At 45.3% G+C, this 22,357-nt stretch overlaps 2 protein-coding genes across 3 annotated transcripts; one reads left to right on the forward strand and one right to left on the reverse strand.

Annotated features, from left to right (window-relative positions):
- The first annotated feature begins 73 nt into the window (after positions 1 to 73).
- unc-5 lies at positions 74 to 18,440 on the forward strand. The gene is made up of 10 exons (XM_017160597.3): positions 74 to 642; positions 7,021 to 7,921; positions 8,436 to 8,717; positions 9,045 to 9,215; positions 10,887 to 10,940; positions 12,373 to 12,699; positions 14,927 to 15,055; positions 15,151 to 15,346; positions 15,966 to 16,039; positions 16,099 to 18,440. Exons 2-10 carry the CDS (start codon positions 7,225 to 7,227, stop codon positions 17,409 to 17,411), a joined length of 3,243 nt encoding a protein of 1,080 aa, XP_017016086.2. The 5' UTR covers positions 74 to 642; positions 7,021 to 7,224; the 3' UTR covers positions 17,412 to 18,440.
- Pms2 (mismatch repair endonuclease PMS2) lies at positions 17,331 to 21,609 on the reverse strand. 2 transcript variants are annotated; one of them, XM_070213284.1, is made up of 9 exons: positions 21,444 to 21,609; positions 21,224 to 21,383; positions 21,028 to 21,171; positions 20,397 to 20,965; positions 19,705 to 20,341; positions 18,933 to 19,646; positions 18,624 to 18,877; positions 18,452 to 18,564; positions 17,331 to 17,452 (listed from the first exon to the last, which is right to left on the reverse strand). In XM_070213284.1, the coding sequence occupies exons 1-8, from the start codon at positions 21,567 to 21,569 to the stop codon at positions 18,454 to 18,456; spliced, it is 2,715 nt and encodes a 904-aa protein (XP_070069385.1). In that variant the 5' UTR covers positions 21,570 to 21,609; the 3' UTR covers positions 17,331 to 17,452; positions 18,452 to 18,453. The 2 variants fall into 2 exon arrangements, with proteins under 2 accessions (XP_070069385.1, XP_017016098.2); XM_017160609.3 differs by lacking the exon at positions 17,331 to 17,452 and having other exon boundaries at positions 18,281 to 18,564.
- Between the last annotated feature and the right edge of the window lie 748 nt (positions 21,610 to 22,357).

Below are 22,357 nucleotides of genomic sequence, written 5' to 3' on the forward strand. Positions count from 1 at the left end.
AGTATTTGTCTTAAAAATGCAATACAATACAAGCGTCAGCTAACCACTTTCCACTACAATACATTTCTTACAGAAGAGGATGCTAATGCCATATTTTCTGGGGTGACTTTCTGGCACTCCAGGCTATGGTTTTTTCTCTGAGTGCAGGCCTCTGTCATCGCAGCCTTTTCTGCCATGACCACGAACGCACGTCTCATTTGAACGCCAAACGTCGAGGCAAACGGACGCACGCCGGCTCGTGGAGGTGGTTGTTTGTTTTCGAAACTCGTATTCGTATATTCGAGCGCGCGTATTGAGAACCAAGTGCGAGATCGTGTGAACAGCGATATATGTGAGATATATGCGGGATAGAGATACCTTACCTAGTGCCGTAATAATCATAATACCAGCAGGATATCTGTGAGAAAGGCAAAGTAGTGAAGTGCTCGGTCATAATGAGTGTAAGCGGAGACAAGTAAACTAAAAGCGATAAGGTTTCAGCACACAAATAGACTGCCAGGATAGGGATTCCAGGGGGGCTGGTGACATGTAACTGGATCTGGATACATGTTGGCTCCTGCTCCTAAGACAACAGCCCGCTCCTTTGGTCCTTCGTCCTTTGGTCGCACTGCAGAAACGGGAGCAACAAAAGCGAGACACCGGGTAAGTAGCGATGCTTAACTATAATAAGAAACCCTTGCAGCTCGGACAGGATGGGATAGGATAAAAACAAGACATACATACACTCAAAAGGGGCGCACTGCAGTAGTCCGTCGCTTCCTGCGCCGCTAAGTATGCCACTGCAATGCTATTTTAAGGTGCAAAGTGCATTGAGTAGGAGGTGAAGTGCCAACCAGCTAACCATAACCCACACATAAACAGTGGACTACGGCGACAACACACAAAACGTATTCAAGTGTAACTAAAGACGACCAATTCACAAACAAACAAGCGGCCCAGGAGCAACTGCGGGGGCGGAGGAGGGGGGAAACGGAACCGACTGGAGCGGATCGGACGACCCTCGAACCATGTGACCGCGGGACAGGACAGGACAGACGGCGGTGGAGGGGGAGGGGGTCGACAGGGGCTACAGGGCCGCTCGCTAATGTTTATTATGAAAAGCGTGCCCTTTTGAACGCCATCGTGTATTTTTATTTTTATTTGTATTTTATGATTGCGCTTAGCCATGTGTATTTGCTGTGGCTGCGACTGTGTGTGTTTATGCACAGAAAAAAAAGACATCACTCTTGTTACACTTTCAGTAATATGAAACCCCGATAGGAGATAGAAGAATACAGTGTTACACTTACTTACTGAAATATTTTAGTTTTCAGTTTAGTTATGGAAAATGTTCTGTTATTATGGTAGACATTTAATAAGCCCAAGTAAAATCTACAAATAGATTTAAAATTCCTATAAATTTCAAAACAGGCTGTCTTTTTTACGGAGAAAATCTACGAATAGATTTTAAATTCCTTTTAATTTTAAAACAGACTGTATTTTTTGGAGAAAATTGTTATCCGAGTTTTGAAATTGATTTGATAATCATAATCGTATGTCATATAAGAAAAGGTTTGCTATCAATAACAAAATCTAAATAAAAGAGCCATTTAAAATATGATCTTATTAGTTTTATGAGACTTTTGTTTCATATCAATCGGAAGTTTAGAACATGAAAAGTTTTAATTGCCATTACCATTATCCAAACATTCTCGATCGACTTAATGGGTTTCGTATTTTTTCTCAGTACGTTTATTTTTGTTTTTCTTGTCACAGAGGGGAATTGGAGGGTGGACGGGCGGCTTTTAAGAGGCCCTCATGAGAGTGCAGCACTCAATTCATTGATAAAAGATGCAGCTACAATTATAATAACAACTCCAACCGACGGGATGCCGCGATCAACATGCCGCAATTACAGTTATAATTCGGGCATGTAACCGTTATTCAAATGTAAATTCAAATGTGGATTGCAATTACCAACCCTCCGCCAAAGCGACAAAAAACGGTGGGTCGGCGGCGAGTGGGTAACAAACAATCGCCAATTGGCATATAATGATCCCCTTTGGACGTCGAAACGTCCTAACTGACTGACTGACGTACCGCCTGACTGACAGACAGACGAAATGGAATGGTATATATGGTTTAGTATGGCAAAAAGTGGTATGGGTCTCAGACAACCAGCAGCGACATTCGGAACAATTCTCAGGCCTTGACAAATGCACGTAATGATTGGACTCACACTTTGGTTTCTGCTTTTTAACAATTTACGCGCAGCTCTTACTCTTACCCCTTCACTGGTTCTCACACTCGGCCTAGTCCATAATAATAATAATTTTAGGGGTTGTGCAAGAGCACAGTAATCGAGACTCATACCCCGTCGTAGATACAGATACAGCTGTTCCCTTCGATGGATGGGCAAACAAGGGCTTGGAGGTACATATATAAGCATGTAGGGTTCGGCTTTCGATTTTCGGGACATGGGAACGTTGCATGAACATCTTTGACTCCTGCGGTGATTAATTGTCATTCGGTTCTACAACATATGTAGAGGCCTCTACCGTTCGGGCTCCTAAAGGTTCCTAGGTTCATGGGACCGGATCGCGACTTAACCCTGGATTAGATGTCGATCGGAGAGAAAGAATAGGTTCTTTTCATTTTCTTTCGGCAACTGGCTTTGTTCCGAAAGTAGGTAGCCGAAGGTTGTAAGGGCGCAGCTCGTAAATCGTTGGATTGGGCCTACCGATCCGATCGATGACGGTGAGAATCAAGAGGGAATTAACATGCCCATAGGCGTATATATATATATATAGGTTCAAACTTTCTATATATAACAGACTCTTATCATTGCATCTTCGGCCTGCGTAGGCAACTGTGTCTATTTTTCTCTGGCTATCATCAGCTGGCATCATGTGGCACCAGTTTTGGCAACATAAATTAGGCCACGGGCATCATTTGTTAGAACCGGACACATTAGAACTTTGCTAATACGATACAAATGATAAGGGCCGTCAACAGTTGTTCACTTTGTGCTACTTGTGCGGCTGATGGAATCATAAATAATTTGTTTATTGCATGCAGACGGGGCACAAATATGCTGGCCCTGCTCCTCCCCCGCATCACATATCGTATCTACGATTGTATCTTGTAGTAACATGAGCTGTATCTGGCCCATAACTCATGCTTGAAACTTTTGTTTCTCCTTCTAATTCCTCGACAATTACGCTTAATTAATTTAAAGATGTTTGCTGTTGTCGTTCTGCTAGCATCCCCCGTTGAGTCGAGTTGATTTTGATAAATTTTGAGCAGTTATGACGGCGGCTCGGTTCGCAGCGGCAATGGGGGAGGATTTTATAAATAGATTAATTAAAATCATCTTTAATTGTTTGATTACAAGACAAGCGTGGCCCGAAAAAATGCGAAGCGAACGGAGAGCTCACAATAGCTGCCTCTATAGGTTCTCAAGTTGCAGAGCAAAGTTGTGTGGGCAAAATGCGCAACATGTGAAATACAGATGCCCCAGTCCCTTGGGCACTAAAGATTTCATTTGTGCTACAGATGTTCCGGCGATTGTACAACATAACTACAAGGAGGAGTAGCGAAACCAAGTCACACGCAATTGAGGCAGCGGCATCTGCCACGGCCACATTCATACATCCACATTCAGACATCCATGGATCCACCATCAACCATCCACCATCATCCACTTCAGGGCAGTCACCAAGCGACTGGCGCAGCGTTTCGAGTGGCATTTGATTTTAGTGCTCGAGAGTGTGTGTGCGAGTGCTCCAGAAGTATAAAAATTATTGCTGCCAAGCAACTGAGTCAGTCAGTCATCAATTATTTTATAGAATGCTCACTTGTTTTGTGTGTTCTGGCATTGTTCCCCATCCCCAATCTCCCATTCCCCGAAATGCCAGCCGAATCTGTGTTCTTGGAGTTCACTTGGAAGTTCTCGTTCGGCACAGGAAGGGCTTCTCCGCCTCTACACTTCGCCGAGGCTCCGCAATAGTTGTGAAATTAAATTGAATACGACGCCGATTATCCCACGCAGTCTTCCATTCGCATTTCCCATTCATTCGGGCTGTCTTTGGCTGCCTAGGAAGCAAGTGCCGTGCTGGCGACACAATCTCATCCACATCCCCATCCACATCCTCCTTCTACTTCGCGGAGGAGGAATCCGAGAGCTTGGGAAATCATCAAAGTTCAGCGGGACTTCGGTGGCGTCTCTTGCTCACAATATAAGATGATTACATGCACACGCAACTTGCCGTATCTGGCCATAAATCTCAAAGACTGCACAGAGAAAAAAGGACTTAAAATGAACCTTCAATAAATATTCCCCTTTATTAATATAAATATTTCTAATAATTTCAAACACACAACTTAGCCTTAAAGATACAAGTGAGTCCCATCTGTGTATCTATTTAAAAACCAAATCAAAAATCAATAAATACCCATACCATGGTTTCCGCTGATTGAATTTGGATTTAAGCAAAATAAAATGAGCAAATCCTGAACGATTTCCAGAAAGTTGTTAGCCATTCCATCGAAATTATAGGGAATGTCATTCCAATAAAAGTTTTCAGCGTGATTTAATTCAGTCCTCAGCCATTAGTCCATCCTATTTGCCAGTAATCCTTTAACACTACCATTCATATTTTTTCTGTTTAATAACAGCATAAGTAACTTAAAATTTGTTTGCAAATATTTTCCTCACTGCATGTGCGTGTGTGTCCCACAGTTTGTCATCCAGCCATCCAGTCATTCATTCAGTCATTCAGAGGATGAGGAAGTGGAGGGGGTTTCCCCGGATGCTTGCGTGCCAAAATCAATGCAGGTTTTTTATTTGCCAACGACAAGTTTGCATTCAATAAATAAAGCCCATTCCGATTATAAAGTACACCCGCAGACAATGAAATGTCGCTGATAAGAGCGCCTCTCACAATCCATTTGGCCTACTTCAGTTCATTAAAAATCTATTAAAATGTAATGTGCTCCGAGATCACTGACGCTTTTGGTCCGATAAGGCAGACAGCCAATCGATCGAATCGGGGGTATTTTTTTATTTTATGTGCCAGGCTTTGATTAATCTCGCCATCAGTTCGCCTGCTCCCGTTGTCATGTAAATATTCAGCATTATTCTTGAGAGGAGCTGCAGTAATAAATAAGTATGCTTTGTTTATAAGACCAGAAAATCTGTTCGATTTTCGCTGATGGCGCTATCGATTTACTTTAGCCGAAATGTAATTTAGCCAAGCAGCCCGGCAAACAATGAGGCCCCGAAATCTCGGCCTCGTCAAACAAAAGTCTAGACAAATCGAAAACAAAACGAGCTTCAATATCCCATCTATAATTGAATGCACACACAAAACAAAGCGGATAGAGTCGGAAAAGACTATTATAATCTGGTCAGTTACATGAGCACCGCCCGCCCACAGACATCATATATAGAATGAGCATATATAGCATTTGCCCAACCCATCTGCACACACGAAGGAGAATATTGACAGACACTCAAGTGTCCACAAGCACCCTGTAAATCCAATTGAATTACGCATAAAGGCGCTTAAGCCGAAAGAAACGACGATGACGACCCATCAAATGTATTATTTCCCTTTAACTTCTGATTACCCGATATTTTATTACGATTCGTGGTCACGACTGGTTGGGTTGCCTGCTACTGGGTAACTTTGATTTGGTGGAGTTGTGAAGTTGAGGAGTTGTGAGCTGTGGCGCATGGACCTCTAATAATAATCACTTATCGCATATCAGCGTTTCCGCAAAATTTACATATCGACTTTTACTTGATGCGCCTTTTAATGGCCCACGTTGGAGGCAATAAAATTCGTTTGAGCGGTTGGGGCTTTTGAGTTTTAACTTATGCATGATTAATACATAATTACGAAGACAAACGCATAAACTCCGACTCAAAGTGACGGGGCTCAAAGACGGGGGCCGGACTTATCGCGGTGTTCGTGCAGGCATGCCCTACCTCTCCACCTACCACTTAATAACTCTGAAAGACAAAAGGCACTTTTCCCACAGCCCGTAGAAGAGACCACGTCCTGAAAGGCCTAGGTGAGGTGCCCAGAGAGAACCGGAGAACTGGAGAACTGCAGTGTGGCGGAGCATACTTATACCTGTTATTAATATTTCGATTAGGTACCAACGATTCGTAGAACCTCGGGCATGACTTGCATGGCTAATGGGAAATTTTGTAACTTGTGACCACGCTGCCCTACACTTGGAAATTGGTCGTTGGCCGGGGCGTATTGGTCCCCTGATTGATGGAGACAACTCATCGATTGTGCTGCGAGGACAGGAAGTTAGGGACCTAAGTGCAGCCGATACATTTTCATTTTTCTATTGATCCTGACAGTGGCAGAGATTGGAATCAGGCCTACGTAAAGCAGGAAATGATATCTAAACTGAAGTATAGTATATGAAGATAGTTTCGTTTGAGAAGTGAGCATCTTTTAATGGGAAGGGAAGGGGTTGATGCCTGAGTATTTCCTTTTCCCACCCTTAAAGAATGGTTGATTCTGGGAAATGGAATTGTAAACTGACACCTTTTCTTCTTTTTTACGTCATAAAAGAGCAGGTGTATACGGAGTGTTTCATTAAATATTTAAATTATGCAATACTGAGTAAATAAATCGCCTTTTGGTATATATCCTTATAAATTGTTAGCTAAATTTTTAGTATTATAGAATTCAGTTGCTGTAATGAAGTAGTCTTCATCAATATTATAAGAAATGAATTAGTCATTCAAGTGACTTAATGACTTAATTTCCGAACCATTAGAGTGTCGGCAAGTCGTCTCGAATAGTAATAGTAAAATCCAAGTCCAAGACCATAAGTTTGTTAATGCCAGGCGTGTGCGTCAAAGATATGAACACTTTAGTCAAAGCATGGACACTTTCGTGGCTTGACAGACCGCTTTGTAAATAATCGCCTTAATGCCAAGTGCGCAAATTGCCCGGTCGTAGAAGTAAGCTACATGCACATGGCTAACTCCACGTTTCTTATCTGACTTTCCAGATCGTATTCACCACGTCAACGCAGCGAGTGTGCAGCTAATGCTAATGCCTTCGGCTCCTTCAGCTAGCTCGCCACATCGCCAGCAGCAGCAGCAACAGCAATTGCAGGTGCCCCTGCGGCAGGTGCATCGGTTTGTGCATCACAGGAAGCGCAGGACAAAGAGACACCTCCTCCACCCCGAAACCCGCCACAGAATAGCGAAGCATGGCGGTGATTAATAGAGCCGGAAATGCGATTGCCCTGCTGGCTAACCTCCAGGTAATCCTGCTGTTCTCGCTGTCAGCTTCCGGAGAGTTGGAGCTGCCGCAGCTGGACTACGGCAGTCTGTCCGCCTCCCTGGAGGAGGATGCCATCGATCCCTTAACGGCGATGGCGCCCTTTGCCAACTCCCTGGTCACCGAGGAGTCGGCGTCGCACAAGAACAACGTGGAGCTGCTGGGGAATAGCAGTGAGGACGAGAATGGCAGGCCTTCTCATGGTTCCTCCTCCACCTCGGGAGGATCATCGGGAGGAGCGGCATCGGGTGGATCGGGCATACTCCTCGAGGAGTTCAACAGTAATGGCAAGCTGAGTCCCGGAGAGGCCAGCAATACGCTGCCCATTTTCCTCATCGAACCGGAGAGTGTGTTCGTGGTCAAGAATCGGCCGGCGGTGCTCAAGTGCAAGGCCTCCCATTCGCTGCAGGTGATCTTCAAGTGCAGCGGCAGCTCGCAGCCGCCACCGTCGACGCACGAGACCCACGTGGATCCGCACACAGGGGTCAACATGGAGGAGGTCACCGCCACCATCCACCGCGACCTGGTCGACGAGTTCTTCGGCGACGGACCCTTCAAGTGCGAGTGCCACGCCTGGTCGTCACGTGGCGTGGTCAAGAGTCAGGCGGCCACCGTCCACATAGCCTGTGAGTACACTGATAACAAATCAAACGACTTTTACCTTCATTTGAGAACTATTCCATTATTTATGAAATTACTATAAGGAAGTATTGGACTTAAATACCCTTTAATTTAATTGATATAATTTTATCTTCAATATTTTTGAAGGGTTATTAATTTACAAGTTTTAAATGTCTTAATTTTGTACCTAACTTATTTACACAGTTTGTATTTTCATAATTAACAAGAATCTATTTTTGCCTTTTTGGTAAAGTTAATGAATCTGATTAAATATGATTAATTAATTAATTTGTGTATTCCGGTCGTACTATTTCATCCAAAATAATTGTAAATACTTTGCTAGCGAGTGACTTTTGCTTAAAGTGTATTTCTTGTAGTTAACTTTGCACCTTTGTCAGGGGTGGCTTTCTGTCAACAACTGACCCTCGCTTAGCTCACTTTACCCCTATCCGTATCTGAATCTATACATACATCTATATCTACATCGGTATCCTGCATCTGGCTTTTTAACCACCACAGATATTCGCAAGTCCTTCAACCAGTCGCCCACCTCGCTGCGCCTGGAGCTGGGCACTCGGGCGGAACTGCGCTGCGAACCACCCGGCGGCTTCCCCGAACCGAAGCTCACCTGGCACAAGAACAACGCGGTCATAACCGCGGACAGCGAGCCGGGGATCAGCGTTTCGGGCAGCACACTCACCTTCCGCCAGGTGGCGCTGCAGCACATGGCCAACTACAGCTGCAGTGCGGAGAATATCGCCGGCAGACGCGTCTCCGATTCCGCCGTGCTCATCGTTTATGGTCAGTATTCCAGGGGCTACAGTATAAATATATAAGTTTAATATTTGATGGATAAAATTACCCTTAAAATTCATCTTGTTAAGTTCTGAATCTTTACTTGCCTTAAACTTAATTCTTAAAGACTATAAGTTCGGAGTAATTTTTTATTAACATTAAAAATAATCAAAGAAATTTTAAATAACCCTTAAAAAACGCAATCTGCGCTTGCTTATAAGCTCAATAATCCCTTAGCACGTTAAATTGAGTACCTGGTAATCTCGTGGTCGTTGTTACTGGTCGATAACGCTCTTAATTGTTTTATTCTGCGATTCCGATTTCCACCCACAGTCAATGGTGGCTGGAGCACCTGGAGTCCGTGGCGCGAGTGCAAGTGTGCGGGCAAACCCAGCCAGGGACGGAAGCGCTCGCGGACCTGCAACAATCCAATGCCGTTGAATGGGGGCGCCCAATGTCCGGGTCCCCAGATCCAGAAGTCCGCCGACTGCGCCGCATGTCCAGGTACGTTCCTGCGGTCATCCGCAAAATTGTGGGCGCATCGAATTGCGGCCAGCCCATTATGCGGGTTTGGGTTTTGGGGGAAAACTCGGGGAAGCTTAAAGGCAGCTGTAGAGCAGCAGCAGGAAAATTGTCAATTTAAATGGTATTTTGCGGCGGAGAATCCAGCTTGGGCGCCACCTGCACATCCCCCTGCTGGAATACCTTCGGTTGCCCCGCTGACTCTGTCGATACATCTCCTGGAGCGTCGAGAACAACGCGTATTTTTCACACCAGCGAGGAAAGTCGGATTTCGAGGGGAAGGTGCAGAGTGGCAGGGACAGTGGTCCAAAACACAAAGCACTGCACAACGCAAAAGTTCAGGGGGCGTTTCACAAAACAAAAGGAAAAAAATAAGATAAGATAAGCTCAAGGGTCAATGCGAACTAGGCATACTCTAAGGATTTCGGTGATTATCATAATCCAAATGGGATGGGATTTACATAAGTGATTAGAGTGCTGTTCCAATTGATTTGGGGGAACAGGATTTGCGTGGAATATTTAATTATTTTATTCATTAGAGACTAATCCAGATAGAAATTCAAAATTCCGCCACTTAGTTCCTAACAGTGTTTATTAAAATATAAATTAAACAAAATAAAAATCGATAGGTTGTAAGATATTTCAATGTGTAGAAATACATACAAACTTTTTATAATTTTCCAAACAAATCGTACACCATTGAAGTCATCAAATTATTTTAAGCCCAGAAAATCTCTGTTATATTAATTTTGAAATAGTCCTTCTGAAGATTAACAACTTAATACACACTGGTACTAAATATAGACCAACCCCTCTGGATAGTCAGCATACCCAGTGCGAGCAATGGTATAATACATTTTTGAGTGAGTGCTGAGTATTTCATTTTAAACACGCATTCGGTGCCTTGGATTGGATGGACCGTCGACAGATATCTCCACATGCGAGCGTATATGGCGCATATAGATGGATAGATTGGGCCGCCGACTTTGGCAGTGGGGAACGCCTGCCGTCGGCGTGCCACCGACTAAATGGTGACAAAGGAATGAAGTTGGAAGGAGGGTAAGGGATCTGGGGTCTTGGGACTTCGAACCGAGGATGAAATCTGGAATGGAATGGTATGCTATGCCATCGAATGGAATGAGGTGCTCGGTGGTAGCTGTGGGGCGCTCTTTTTGACAGACGCACGGGCGGCATGTGTTTGAGACTCTTCACTTTTATTCATGTAAATTTATTGTATTGCCATTGTATTGTATTGTAGTGCCCGAGCAGGGAGACACTCACCCACACGGAGATTTCGTAGGATACTTGGCCAGGCGCACAGCGGGCACAGCAATGAGCAATTGTTGACAGACAAGCGGGGCAAATGGGAATGGGAATTGGAGTGGGTAGTGGGGTATATATATATATACTCCAGAAGGGAGAGGCTGCCATTGTGGACTCGGGTATTTCTTTTCTATGAAAAGTGTGTCATAAAATTAATTTTAAATTTCGCTTGGCTTTCGTTTTTTCCGGACTCCTTCCTACCAACCATCCGACGACTTTTCATCCCCATGGAACCGTGTCAACCTTATGGTCCTGCTGCCACGCCACGCCCACCAACGCCTATGATTATCCTGTCGTCCTGACGTCGCCACTGTCGCCTGCCAACAACAGAGGACACTCAAATCGTGAGCCCTGATGGATTTGACATTTCGTCGAGTAAGCGCAGTAAGTTGAACCGAAAGCCCGACAATGTGCATTTCCCTCAAAGGGTTCCCATCCCAGGAGATATTTGGGGGAAAGGGTGGGGGTTTCAGAAAGGATTCAATACGACATTGTGTTCGAGCAGTTAAACTTGAATGTTTAACGAGCCGACGACAGTTAAATTCTTTTTAGTTGGGTTGGGGCATTTGGGGTTACCCCCGTTATCCACTGGGGCCTCAACAATCCAATAAACAATCGTGTTAAAGCGAACCGAAAGCATCAGCATCCAACCAACCGTGGCGTCATTCGTTTCGGGGTTTCCCCCGAAAAATCACTACTGCCCTATGCTTCAACTGGCTTTAACTGATGTGACTTACTTTTCCATCGCCAGTGACGTCATGGCGGCAAGATAGCAACTTAAAAATCACTTACCACGACTTACGCTCTCTGATTCATGCAACAGTCTGAGTCTAGTTTTTGGGGTTCGAAAAGGATACGTCCAGGGATGGGTATTGACAGCAGGGGATGGGGGAGACCAGGATGCGGCGGGGGAAACTAAATGCCTGGCAATGTGATGATGGCTGGCGACAAGTCCGGAATTCTGTGCGCCCCTTTTGGGGGTGGTTTTATGTTTCCAAAACAGGAAGTGCCAAATGCCGATGTATTTATGCCAGTATGTGTGCACACTGAGCGAAAAGTTGTGTTTTGTGTGGAATGGGAAATTAAAACTTATAGTTCTATGAGATAGGTAGATTTTTTTTATTTTTTTAAATACCAAATGAAAGAGAAAACTATGCAGAAACGTTTTTTGAATAAAAATAATAAACCATAATATCAAAAACATATTAAATATTCGAACTGTTAAATGCTAATATGTTTTAGAATCAGTTTTGTATTATTATTTTTTTTAATTTTCATAAGTTTTATATTTTTGCTCAGTGCATGGCTGTCGAACATATATTTCAGCTGCCATTGGCATGCATCACACCATGAACATTTTTGGCTTTTTGTTTAGCTTTCGGACTTTCCGTTTTCGGGCCCCCCTAAAAGAAAGCAGGGAAATTGAAATAGCAAAGAAAATGCGAAAATAGAAAAGCATTAAAATGACAATCACTTTTACTCACCCACCCACCCACGCACAAACCCCAAAAATCAACAGAGGCGGAGTTCCAACGGGGGTAACACAAGAAGTATAGCAATCTGGGAAGGAGGAAGACCCACTAATTTTATGGTGGGAACAAACTTTCGATTTCTCCCCATGGACCATCTATTAGAGTGTAATTGTGAGGAAGCCAAAAGAGGGGAATGCCACGTCCACGTCCATGATTATGGAGTATACCCCTGCACCCCTCCTTAGAATGATATATGACCCGGGGAGTGCCGCTGTCGGGAATGTGTGCTAAATCATGTTAATATGACTTTTGATTTCTAAACTGCCTGTGCCTTCCATTTTCAGTGGCCCGCTGGTCGGCGTGGAGTGACTGGAGCATCTGCTCCGCGGAGTGCATTCAAGTGCGTCGCCGGAAGTGCCTGACTCAGGGCCAGACTCAGATGCAGAATTCCGAGGCGGAGGAAGCCGGTGATCTGCTCCTGGGAGCCGGAGTGGGCATGGCCGCCCTCATCGCCGCCGGAGGAGGAGGAGCAGGAGCAGCAGGAGGAAGCCCCAGCGACTCGGCTGCTTCCAGTTCCGACATTATCCCAGGATATGGCAAATCATTGTGCGCCGGAAAAGACATACAAACGGCCGAATGCCGCGGCGAGCAGTGCCAGATTGGCAAGGATGGTGAGTCTGTGCTTATGACAAGGATGAATGCCAGGCGGGCAGGAGCAACAAAGTAGACAGTTGGATAGAACAACAATAACAGTGGGGTAGAGGATGCAGGATTCAGAATCCACAGAATCCTTGCACAAAAGCCGAGCACTCAACGCTGATTGTCACAATGGGAAATTAACCAAGTACATTTGTTTGTGCACGACCACGAAGCTTATTTATATATAGAAGTATAGAAAGTATAGATAGGACAGTTCACCCCCAAAAGGACCCCCAGCTCTCTAAACTTGCGACTTCCAATCCCAATCCCGAAACCCAATCGAAGAAGGGTCGCAAATCAATCGCAGCAGCACTTGGAATTGAGATTTAAGTGGGGGTCCTTGGTCTGCTGAGGGTTTATATGCTTTGCCAGATAATTAGGCGTGCGGCAAAGACAGCAGCACCCAGCCCCATTTGCCACCCCAATTGTGGGCTTTTCCCGTCTCATTGTTGCTGTTTGCGCTTCGATTTTCATCAGTGGGGGGGAGGAGTGGGAAAAGTGTGCGATTGACCCAACTCAAACATAGTTTTGTGCGGTCCATGGGGATCAATTAGATGGCTGTCACAGTGTGTAATTGAAAGGATCAGGATACAAGGAGTTCTTGGGTTGTTGGGGGTTATCTTTTGGCAGGTTTGTCTTTTATTTGATTGCCTGCTGAAAAGTCTGTGCAGCTTATTTTCGATTTTATTACGATTGGGTAAAGCTCAAGCAATCCTGGGGCTTAAATCCCTGGGGCCACCGATACCTGCGGCTTCATCATGGCCCATTGTCAGCATTCCGTACTCAACCATCTGATATTAAAAGCGTATTTGTCAGGCCAAGGAGACGAATCCCCCTTTGAAGTCCCTTGCAGGAGGAAAAATCATAGAAAAAAAGTACAACAAAAAAATCTAAAAACCAGCATGCAAAATGCACAAAAGCAAAGGGAAAACGAAAGCCCCGAGATCCTTGGAGTATTCAGTTCCCTGTTGGGGATGCTTCCAAGAATAGGGACTTTAACTTCAACTTCTACTGCTGCTTCCGATGCTGCCGCTGATTTACAGCGAATATAATTGCTCATTTCATACATTGTATAATGCGTCCGCCCACCCACAATTCCCACTTCCCACTTCTAGCCCTGCTCCATGGAGCCGGTATAAGTATACGGCATGGCATAATAATCATAATATATACTGAGTAATTCCTTGCGCTGCAGCGATTCCTTTTTGGCCAACCAGTCACCGCCAGCGCCAGCAACAATGACGACAACAATCACAGCAACGGAAACAGGCAGCGCAACAATGGGCGTCCAATGGGTTGGGAGGGAGGATTGGATGGCTATGGAGATTCAGAGATGGGGACTGGATATGCTGGGATGTCGGGCAACTGACTGCTGGCGACGGGGGGCCGCCGGCGAATAATAATGCGAAATAGACGGAGCTGGACGGGGGATGAGCATACAAACATAAAACATTAAATACAGACATACACAGTGCTCTGCTCCGCCAGATACGGATACGCATGGCTGCCCGGGATTGATGACAATGGGTGAGAGGATGCCTGTTTGGTTATGGAAAAGTTCAGTTCGGTTTGGTTCACTTCAGTTCGGTTCGGTTCGGTTTCGCTTTTCGGGTTGACTCAACGTCCATGAATGTGTGGATTTCGCTTGGCAGGCATCCTGAAAAGCCATGAGGGTGGCGGATTTACGCAGAAATCTCTTCTTTTTTTTTAATGCCCAAGCACACAAAGATTGGCAATTGGTAGGGGTTGGGGTGGCAGCATCTTGGTTCACAGCCTGAAATTGCAGGCAGACTGGCTTTATTGCCATTCGGTTCTCTAGAAGGTGAACGGATTTTGAAGGACCACTTTCGAAGATGAGCTCTAAAATACCCAGTAGTTGAGTCACAGTCATTGGAAGAATAGGAAAATATCTAGTTGAAAGTGTTAAAATAAAGAAAAAACATTTAAAATAGTATTCATTTCATAAATTTTTTTTTTTTTATAAGTTTTTTTTAAGGAATATCTTAAAGATCCTTAGTTATTTCAATATGTTTTCAAAGTACAAATAAAGCTAGTAAACTGTAAATTAAGAACATTTGGAAGACTGTTAAATAATATAAAGAACTAAGGTGCCAGGACACCCTCTATCAACTCAGATTACAGGGTATAATCAGCCGATTCAGCAGTTTAATTTGAATGCGCATCGTTTCGCCATTGCAGATTTCGATTGGACCCTCTATCTGGGACTGGCCTTCATAACCGCGGTGTGCTTCGCCTTTGGGACCGCGCTCATCTGCTGCGCCCGCCGTGGCATCCGCACCAATCCCCATTACAACATGGCCCGTTCAGGTGAGTTGAAAGGACTCCGCTCCTTGCCGATTTCCGAGTTGCGTTGCGTACGCCGCCAGCAAATTGACCGTGTGTATTTCGACTCCGCTTTGCAGTAATGGACGCGGATTATATGCCCGGCGTTGTGGAAAAGAAGGAGATGCGCATGCACATCGAGGCCAACAACATGGGATACGATTACGTCAATCCCGGACATCGCTATTTGCCCGGCGAGCACATCATGGGCATGGGCATCGGCTGCGGAGGAGGCGTCACCGAGCACCACTACGATGTGCCCAATCTGTCCGCCAAGTAAGTGTACAAATAAGCCATAAATGTTATTAGTTTGCCCTCTTATATGTCCTTTTTATCCTTTGGGTACTCTTGAGTCTTGATTTGGTTACAATATGGTATAAATACGCTGGCAATAAAAGCAGGCAGGGACATACAACATTTTAATATTAACGGATTATCTTCGCTTTCTTCGGAGTTTTTTCAATTTCAACACTTTTATTTGGCAGGGAATTGAAAGTCATACTTCTCTGCTTTTTTGACTTTTAATTAAAGTTTTAGTTACAAACATAAGCCTTGAAATAAACAAAATGAACTATAAAGAATGGCTTTAAATTTTATCTGTGGCTCTTACAGTTTTTTATGTGTCAGTTCTGAATTCTTAATTTCTAATACCTACTTGTTCATGACAAGAATATGACTCATGAGCCATTAAAATTCCCCTAAAAGGGGCTATAGTTATGCGGTTTTTAATATTCTTGGCACGATATTTTTTGTGCTCACACCATAAATTTCTCTTGCTGTGTTTAACAATGTGTTGACATAAACTTTTTAATCTTCAATGAACATAAAATACTTTTGTAAGCCCCAAGACCAATAAAGGATGATTTTATTAATTAAGGTTGGTTTTATCTTTTAGCTACACCAATCCCATAGACCATCTGAGCGTGGATTATCTTTCAGAGACGGGTGAATCCTCCACCGCTGATACCTGTAAGTAAAACAGATTTAACATATGCGATTTAAATTAAATCATAATTCTTACCCATCAGCCAACTCCACTTTCGATATGAACGGCAAGCTGTCCATACTGAACGCCTCGAAGAGCAGCAGCTACGAGCTCCTGGGCAGCGCAGGAGGACAACTGCGCCTCTACGGCGGAGAGCTGCTGCTCTTTGTGCCGGAACATGCCATCGGAAAGCACCTAAAGAAGCACGTTTCGCTGCTCCTGCTGAGCGACGAGTGCAGTCGCATCTCCTGCGCCACCGAGAGCTCCATCCTGTGCAGCAGCGTGGTGCACAGCGCGCCGCGAAACTACAGCTTCGTCAAGCCGGTGATCCTGAAGATTCCCCACTGCCTGGTGGCTCCGGAGCAGTGGCATGTCCACATCTACCATGCGGACAGCGAGCACGACGAGCTGAGTGTCAACTGGCGGCGGGCGGTATCCGTTGGCGAGGAGACCATCAACACGCCCATGTTCGTGCAGCTGGAGGCGACGCATGTGTTCATTATGACGGAGCAGCTGGGACACTTCACCGTGGTGGCGGAACCGAGGATTCAGCAGCCCGCTATCAAGATGAAGCTGCTGGCCTTCAGTCAGCACACGCCACCCAGCAGCGCCAACTGCAGTTTGCGGATCTACGTGGTCAAGGACTTCCCCAACAGCCGGGATATCTGCGCCAATGTGGAGGCCAAGCTGGGTGGCAGCTTCCTGGGCGAGAGCCAGGTCTTTGCCTTCTCGCTGAACAGCCGGAATCTTAGCATTCGCGTGAGGAGTGCGGATGTGGAGGCGGCAGCACCGTATGAACATGCCATTCCCTACCAGCACATCCTCAGCAACAACTCCATCCTGCACTGCGAGTTCAGCCTGCGGCGGCAGGATCAGAATACCCTGTGCGTGGACTTTGGCCAGGGCAGCGAGGACGACTACTACACCTTCAACATTCCAGCCCACTGCATGAGCGGATCGGCGGAGGAGCTGGCCTCCACCACGAACACCACCATCTCCATCGATCGCCAGGGCAACTATGTGAACGAGAGCTGTGTGATGGACTTTGTCCAGCTGCCGCATGCCACGAAGCGTCTGATCTGCGCCGCCTTGGATCCTCCGCGGGCGGATGAGCGGGACTGGCGACTGCTGGCCAAGAAGCTGAATACGGACAGGTACATCGCCTACTTTGCCACCAAGGCCTCGCCCACCGAACAGATCCTGAACCTGTGGGAGTGTCGGGCGAACAGCAACCCCGGTAACAGTTCCAATTCCGTTTCGCACACGATAATGGCGCTCCTGCTGACGCTCAAGGAGATGGGACGCCAGGATGTGCTGGACATCATAGTCGAAACCATAGGTCCGTTGTGGATTTAAGGCGGCCAAGGCTTGAAATTTGGCGGAAGGGGAACCTGAAACTAAAAGGAAAAGCTTTAGAACTTCAATTTCAAACTAATCGTTGAATTTCTCTGTTGAGTTTTTAAAAGTTTTTCCCAGTTCCACCCATCTTCACCCTGTTTCCAGTGACAAATCACTATTTGTTTCCAAAGATAACTTATCCAACAAACATTTAACACCTAAGAACTGAACCACCTGCAAAGTTTGTTAAAGTGAAAGGGGAAAATCAGCGTTAAAAACAAAAATGTTCATGAGTTGCCTTTTATTTACAAAATGTACGAACGACGCGAACGAAAAAAAAAGAAAACGAAACGAAATCTGGAAAATTGGAATCGAATTGAAAGGAAATATTGAATCAAAGTGTAGCTGTAGTCATAGTCACTAAGTTACTGTAGTGTTGTGTTCTAAGGTAAACTTGCTCAACGAACTCTGTTCCCTATGGGTGCCATGCATTTTATACACTAAACAGGAAGAATGTAGCGTTTAATTATACTTGTGGCTTAGCAAACTTATAGTTTTAAACACTAAACTCTAGTATTACGGATCGAGAAACTGTTTGTGTACGATACGACAGCTGTAAGATATATAACACGAAGTAAGAGTAAATTATGGCCAACTAGGAAAGACAACTGTTTGCCAAATCGTTGAATTTCTCAGCCGACTCTAGTTACGAATAGTCACTAAATACGAGCAGAGCAGCATTTAGTAATCAAAACTAAGCCATAGCACACATATACCCGAAAGTATGTAGCCTCTCAAATTATATATATAAAGCGTACCCGTGTATCTATATTTAGCGTACGATCTAGTAATCTAGTTATAGTTATAAAACAAAACAACAAAACGAGTAGCTTGTTAGACATACTCAAGTGATAACCTTTGTATTTGTCTCTAGTTTTAAGTCTGATCCTGTCGTTTAATCGTTAATCAAGTAAGCATTTACAGAACAATGACGTATACTTAGTGGCTCAAAAGAAAAAGTTGAATAAAATAAAAAGTGCAACAATAGTTTATCTTACATCTATTCCGGCTTTTGTTGAGCCGAAGCAACTTCCTCCTCATCATCGTCGTTGTCCGTGAGCATTGTGATATTTATGAGGTGACGCATGGTGGGTCGTCCATGTGGACAGTTCTGCGAATCGGAAACAATAAGCCAATCTTGTTCTCAAAATCTTACTGCAGTAAGTTTACCCAAGGCTGTTCAATTTCCCCCATTTGGGTGATGAGTCTCCTCATCGTTGTGTTTCTGTTGAGAGCAGTGCCAATCATCACGGATTTCCGGCAGGCTCGAGATGCGAACATGGCACGCACCCTGGACGGACGACAAATGGTGCCCTCGGGCGCATCTTGCAGCATGAAGATGAGCTCGTCTATGTCCTCCTTACCGAATTCCCAGCGTTTGCTATGAGGCTTGCCCAACAAACGCACCTTTTTCGTGGCAGGAGCTGAAAGGAATAAGAGATTATCAGTAAGGAAACTAAATAAAATTCCAAATCCTACCCTCGTGATTTATCTCAAACTTAAACCCGTTCTTCTCAAAGACCGGAAGGTGGTCCATGAGCACCATCTCGTTTACCGCAGTCAGTTCCAGATTTTGGGGCACCGTCAAGCGCTGATACTCCAACTGAGTGGTGCGCTGCAGTGTCTCAAAGTTGTACTTCTCATCGGTGGCATGCTGGTCCACAATGAAGAGATCATCCTCCAGTTTGACTATGATAAAGCCCAGATTAAACTGTCCTATGATGTCCATGCGGGCAAAGTCCTCCTTGCCTATTTCCCGCTGCAATTCGGCCTCCGCATTGTTGTTCTGGTTGGGATTAATTTCGGTCTTAAAACGTAGACGTTGTAGTTTGGCACGTGCTTTTCGATCCCGCTGCAGAGCCTCTTGGGCCTTTAAGGATGCAGCAATCTCCTCCAGCGAGGTGGTCAATTCTCCGCTTGAGAAATTGGCAGGCGGTCCCTCCTCGACCCCTTCATCAAACTCAATGCGTGTGGGCAGCTCAATGTGGTCGTCATCGTCGCTGACTATGTCGGTTTCTTGGGATAACTGAGGAGAGCTGGGAGGTTTTGGATTGGTTTTTGCCGGGGTGTCTTGTTTGGTCAGTGAATTTGTGTCTTTCTTGAACTCGGCAATGCTACGTCGACTTTTAATCGGCGTCAGTACCTTGCAATCTATGCGAGGAACTCTGGCAGGTTGCGTCAGAAGATCATAGGCTGTAGAGGGAAATAGACAAATTACTATAGGATATTTTAGTCTTAATTGCTTTCTCACCTTCGGACTCCTTAGCCATTTCTTTAAGGTTCAGGAAACTATCATCCAGATTGCCCTGCTCCTTGTTCTCCTTTGGCTTTTCCACATCACTCGCTTCTTCAGTTTCCGACTCGCATTTCGAGCTCTGCTCCTTCGGCGACTCTTGGCTGAGAAATGTATGAATCTTTTGCATTTTCAAGGATCGCGTGGCTAACTCCTCGGTTTCACTGCATCGCCGTTTAATGGGAACTGGTGGCGCCGTACCTTTTGTGTCGCCAGTGCGTCGCCACTGGGTGAGCACATCCATGAATCTCTGCGATGAGCTAATAGGAACATCTTCATCAACCGTTTCTTCACACTTTTCCTCCTTGCCAAGCTCTTGAGGGGATTCAGTTTTATCCTGCTTTATTTTAGGCTCCAGCATGCTCACAATGGTGGTGTTTTGCATTTGAAAAGTAGCTGGCGTTTGACCAAAGGTGTCCAGCAGGGACTTCTTCAGCGCCAGCAGGAGAATCCGCTCGTTGTTGATCAGCAATTGGCGCTTGTCGGGCGTGAGATTCACATCCACATCGGAGCGGGCCGTGATTATGTTCAAATAGATGAAGGGCTGCTGCTGGACATTATAGCGATGGTACACCTCGTTCATTACCTTGGCTATCTGTAAGGATTACAATTTAATTTATAAAAGTACTTAACGAACGGTTATATCTTACATTCTTGGGATCACAGGGTCTTGAGTTGACGAAAAAGTACTGACGATCTCTGCTGGAGCGTCCTGCGCCATGACGACAGCTGGAAATGAAGCCCTCCAGTTGGAAGTCCGCTTGATTGAGACGCTCCACATCCTCGGCACTGAATTGCGTGCAAGTCGTATCGGCTGCATCTGCGGAAGATTCGAGATCTGCCCGGAGGGTCGCCTCGCTTAGATGACCCTGCTCGAAGGGCGACTTCAGGGGCACCAGATCCGCCGCCTGGCGTGCTCCGAATATGGCCGATATATTGGCCATGACCTCCTGGTTGCCGTGTGTTTGAAGCACCACCGTTTTAGCTCCTTTGGGTGTCTGATTGCTGCAGAGGATGCGCACACCCTTGGTGACCAGGCAGTAGGCCTGCAGGATCTGGCACATCTTGGTGAACTCTTTCTTAATATTCCGCGTGAAGTCCCGTCGACGAACGGGCAGAGTGGCAAAGAGATTGGCCAGGCTGACGGTGGTGCCAATGCCGCGGGCGCAAGGAGAACGCTTCTTGATCCTGCCCTCGTGGTCCAGTTCCACTTTGATGCCTGGAAATTGTAATGGGTTTTAGTGGGCTGCAGTATAGGGAGTACCCATGGCCAGGACTCACCCACTTCGGTGGACTTGTGCCGCGTTTGGATCACCATATCGGACAAGGCACAAAGGGAACTCAGGGCTTCTCCACGAAATCCAAAGGTTTCCACGCCCAGGAGATCCACGAATTCCCGGATCTTCGAAGTGTGATACTTGGCCGCTGTGGGAGGTGGGATTAGCTTACTTTCTTCTGGTTACATATATGTACCCACTCATGCCCTCCAGATTCACTTCCTCCACGCCACTGCCGTTATCGCTGACCTCCACGCCCTGCAGGCCCTGATCCTTCAGCTTGATCTCCACCAGCGTGGCACCCGCATCAATGGAGTTCTCCACCAGCTCCTTGACGGCCACTGCCAAGCTGAGAACCACCTGAAATGGTTGAAATCCAGAGTTTACCGGAGAAAACAAACTAGGAATCCTATAGTTTACCTGGCCGGAGCAGATCTTGTGCACTGTGTCCTTGGCAATGGCCTTGATCTGGCCCGAAATTGCGGATGTCGGTGGTGGCACCTCCGCTTCATCCTCCTGATCCCCATTCGGTTCGTTATTCATCATTATTCACGCTCATTAAACAAAGTTTTTATTTCCCAAAATTTTGGCGGTGCACGGCGCAGTGTGCCCAGACTGAACTTTTTTGGGAATCACTTCCATATAAGAACTAAAAACATTACAAGCTAAAAAATACATGTAGAAGGTACTTGTGTAAAATACGACAGAGGGCGCTACGTAAAATTATCACTGTCTACACTGGTTAACAGAAAAACGTTATTAATTTTAAAAGAGGTTTACCAACCCGAAACTGCCGGCAAAAGGAATAATACTTTGATCACAATTTTCCCAAAACTCAAACTGCATGTTTCTTGGTTAGTCATCTACGGTAAATTCCAGAGAGCTTTTGCTTGGGGTGATTAAAATCGGGATTTTATTAGCTTGTGTTATCAGTAATTACCAGCCATCGTATTTTTAAATATAATATATTTAAAAAAAAAGTAGGCCCACTCTATAAGCGTTTTTAAAATAAGAAAAACTGTTATAGTTTGGTTTTTTTTTTTGATTTTTTAATTTCTTTTAATTTCCTTTTTTATAAGGCTTTTCCATCACCACCAGTATGGGCGTCTTTGAAAAGGATTCCCTCCGCACCAGCTACAATTTCGCTTCTGCCTTTTGAGTGCTCTAGGAAATCGTAAGGTAAAAGAAAAATCATTTGGCCCATGCTGTTGAAAATCATGAATGGTGGGACTCGGGTCTTCGACTTGAAACATACCACAACACCATTTTGCCAAAGCAGCAGGTACTAAGGCAAGCAGAAAGATCTGAAAGAAAAAGGAATTTTAGCTGGTGAC

Source organism: Drosophila takahashii, chromosome 2R (assembly GCF_030179915.1).
Source record: "Drosophila takahashii strain IR98-3 E-12201 chromosome 2R, DtakHiC1v2, whole genome shotgun sequence".
In the NCBI taxonomy this organism is placed as follows: Eukaryota; Metazoa; Arthropoda; class Insecta; order Diptera; family Drosophilidae; genus Drosophila; species Drosophila takahashii.

Coding starts and splice junctions, on each gene's coding strand:
- unc-5 (XM_017160597.3), top strand. CDS start 7,225: ATGGCGGTGATTAATAGAGCCGGAAATGCGATTGCCCTGCTGGCTAAC. Junction 8,718..9,044: donor CGCCGTGCTCATCGTTTATG/GTCAGTATTCCA, acceptor TTCCACCCACAG/TCAATGGTGGCTGGAGCACC. Junction 9,216..10,886: donor CGACTGCGCCGCATGTCCAG/GTACGTTCCTGC, acceptor TGCCAACAACAG/AGGACACTCAAATCGTGAGC.
- Pms2 (XM_070213284.1), bottom strand. CDS start 21,569: ATGATGAATAACGAACCGAATGGGGATCAGGAGGATGAAGCGGAGGTG. Junction 19,647..19,704: donor AATGGCTAAGGAGTCCGAAG/GTGAGAAAGCAA, acceptor TTCCCTCTACAG/CCTATGATCTTCTGACGCAA. Junction 18,878..18,932: donor GTTTGAGATAAATCACGAGG/GTAGGATTTGGA, acceptor TATTCCTTTCAG/CTCCTGCCACGAAAAAGGTG.